This window comes from Sinocyclocheilus grahami, unplaced genomic scaffold (genome assembly GCF_001515645.1).
Source record: "Sinocyclocheilus grahami isolate Dianchi unplaced genomic scaffold, SAMN03320097.WGS_v1.1 scaffold186.1, whole genome shotgun sequence".
NCBI classification, from domain to species: Eukaryota; Metazoa; Chordata; class Actinopteri; order Cypriniformes; family Cyprinidae; genus Sinocyclocheilus; species Sinocyclocheilus grahami.
This window is the reverse complement of record NW_015505365.1, coordinates 1,326,832-1,328,841: the sequence shown is the minus strand read 5'-3', so window position 1 is coordinate 1,328,841 and position 2,010 is coordinate 1,326,832. Positions and strand designations below refer to the sequence as shown.

Genomic DNA, 2,010 nt, shown 5'->3' with positions numbered 1-2,010 from the left:
TTTTTTTTACGTTTTTTGTTTAATGTTTACAGTGTGTTTATTTTTTATTGACAATATAAAAAGAGTACTTGATTGGGTGTTTTGACATGAATATGGAAATGGAATATGCACATCTTTAAAATGTGTCTCCTAGTTTTTAGATTGATCTTGTTCTGAATCTGAACCTAGTTTTGGTCTACAGTAGGCTCTGATATTGTTCTGTTTTGATTCCTTTTCTGATCGTTACATGTTTATGTTGGCTGGAAATGAGTAGATGCTACAGTACAGCTATGTTTCTTTCTGTTCCTCAGAGATGTAGTCTGTAGTCTGGTCTGTCGGCAGACTCTGAGGTCTCACTATGCTGCTTTATCTGCTGCTGACCATCTCACTAGCAAACGTCCATGGCCAGATAGACCCAGGTAAAGTTACATTACATGCAGTCCGACACAAACATTTGCATTCATACAGATAGCGGCAAAAACATTCACTTTCTCACCGTGTCCTCATTCGACCTCCTCAGCTCACTGTCGTTATCCTCTCGGTATGGAGGACGGGAGGATCAAAAACGAGGACATCACTGCCTCCAGCCAGTGGTACGAAACCACAGGCCCTCAGTATGCAAGGTAACATCAGGGTTATTTAAGTATCATATAATATATACTATTATAATTTTTGTTAATATTTTGAATTAGATTTTAAATTTTATGTTGCAGCTTTAATTTTAGCAAAAATTTTACTAGTTTGTGTCTTTGTATTTTTTTATTATGTCTATATATATTTTAGTATAATTTAGTTTTAGTTATTTAGCTTCAAATTAAATGAAACAAAAATAAGAAATGTTGCCTTTGGCTACTAGCTTAAATAAAATACATTTAAAAAAAATTATATATAGTATACCATTCAAAATTTAGGATCAGTTTTTAAATTATTTTAAACATTAAACATATCTCTTATTCTCACCATGGATGCATTTTTAATAAAAAATAAAATAAAAAAATAATATTGTGAAATATTTCTGCAATTTAAAATAATTCGATTTTTTTTCTGTTTACACTTTAATGTTAAAGTTTTTGTAGTTTAGCTTTAGTTATTTTAGTACTTTTAAGTTAAACTAAACAAAAATGAGAAATGTTGATGAGAAAAAAAATTTAAAAGAATGTTTTTTTAATACAAAAAAATCACAGGAAATTTAAAATAAATGTTTCTACTTTGATATGCTCTTGTAATTTTGTTAATATTTTGAATGAAATTATTTTTATATATGTTCTGTTTCTGCTTTAATTTTCTTTCAAGTTTTAGTAGTTTTGTTGTGTGTTTTTGAGGTTTTTTTTACATCCCTATATAGTTTCAATGAAGGTTTATTTATTATTTTAGTTGATTTAGTTTTAGTTATTTTAGTACTTCAAGCTAAACTAAACAAAAATGAGAAATGTTGATGAGAAAAAAATGAAAAAAAACCTTGTTTTTTTTAATAAAAAAAAAATCACAGGAAATTTTAAATAAATGTTTTCTGCTTTGATATGCTCTTATAATTTTGTTCATATTTTGAATGAAATTATATTTTATGTTTACTGTTTATGCTTTAATTTTCTTTAAAGTTTTAGTAGTTTTGTTGTGTGTTCTTGAGTTTTTTTACATCCCTATATAGTTTTAATGAAGGTTTATTTATTATTTTAGTTGATTTAGTTTGAGTTCTTTTAGTACTTCAAGTTAAACTAAATAAAAGTGAGAAATGAGCATCTGTCTGTTGTGGCATCAGGTTAAACTGTGAGGAGGGGGATGGCGCCTGGTGTCCTGCTGGTCAGCTGCAGCCCGCAGATGTTCAGTATCTTCAGCTTGACCTTCGTCAGCTCATCTTCCTCACCGTGGTTGCTACACAGGGTCGCTACGCACGCAACTCCGGCAACGAGTTTGCACGCAAATACCGTCTGGAGTACAGTCGCGATGGACACCGCTGGATCTCCTGGAGAAACCGCTTTGGTAGCGAGGTAGGTTAAATGCACAAGAGTGTATTTACTAAATGTTCGATTT

The 2,010-nt window shown here is 30.8% G+C and overlaps 1 protein-coding gene across 1 annotated transcript in view; it reads left to right on the top strand.

The window, feature by feature from the left end:
- LOC107594585 (discoidin domain-containing receptor 2-like) overlaps positions 1-2,010 on the top strand; it is a 27,440-nt gene that overhangs the window by 8,806 nt on the left and 16,624 nt on the right. The window contains exons 2-4 of the mRNA XM_016284677.1: positions 291-398; positions 500-602; positions 1,739-1,967. Coding sequence (XP_016140163.1) covers positions 338-398; positions 500-602; positions 1,739-1,967 — 393 coding nt within the window. The 5' untranslated portion in view covers positions 291-337. The remainder of the gene's footprint in view (positions 1-290; positions 399-499; positions 603-1,738; positions 1,968-2,010) is intronic.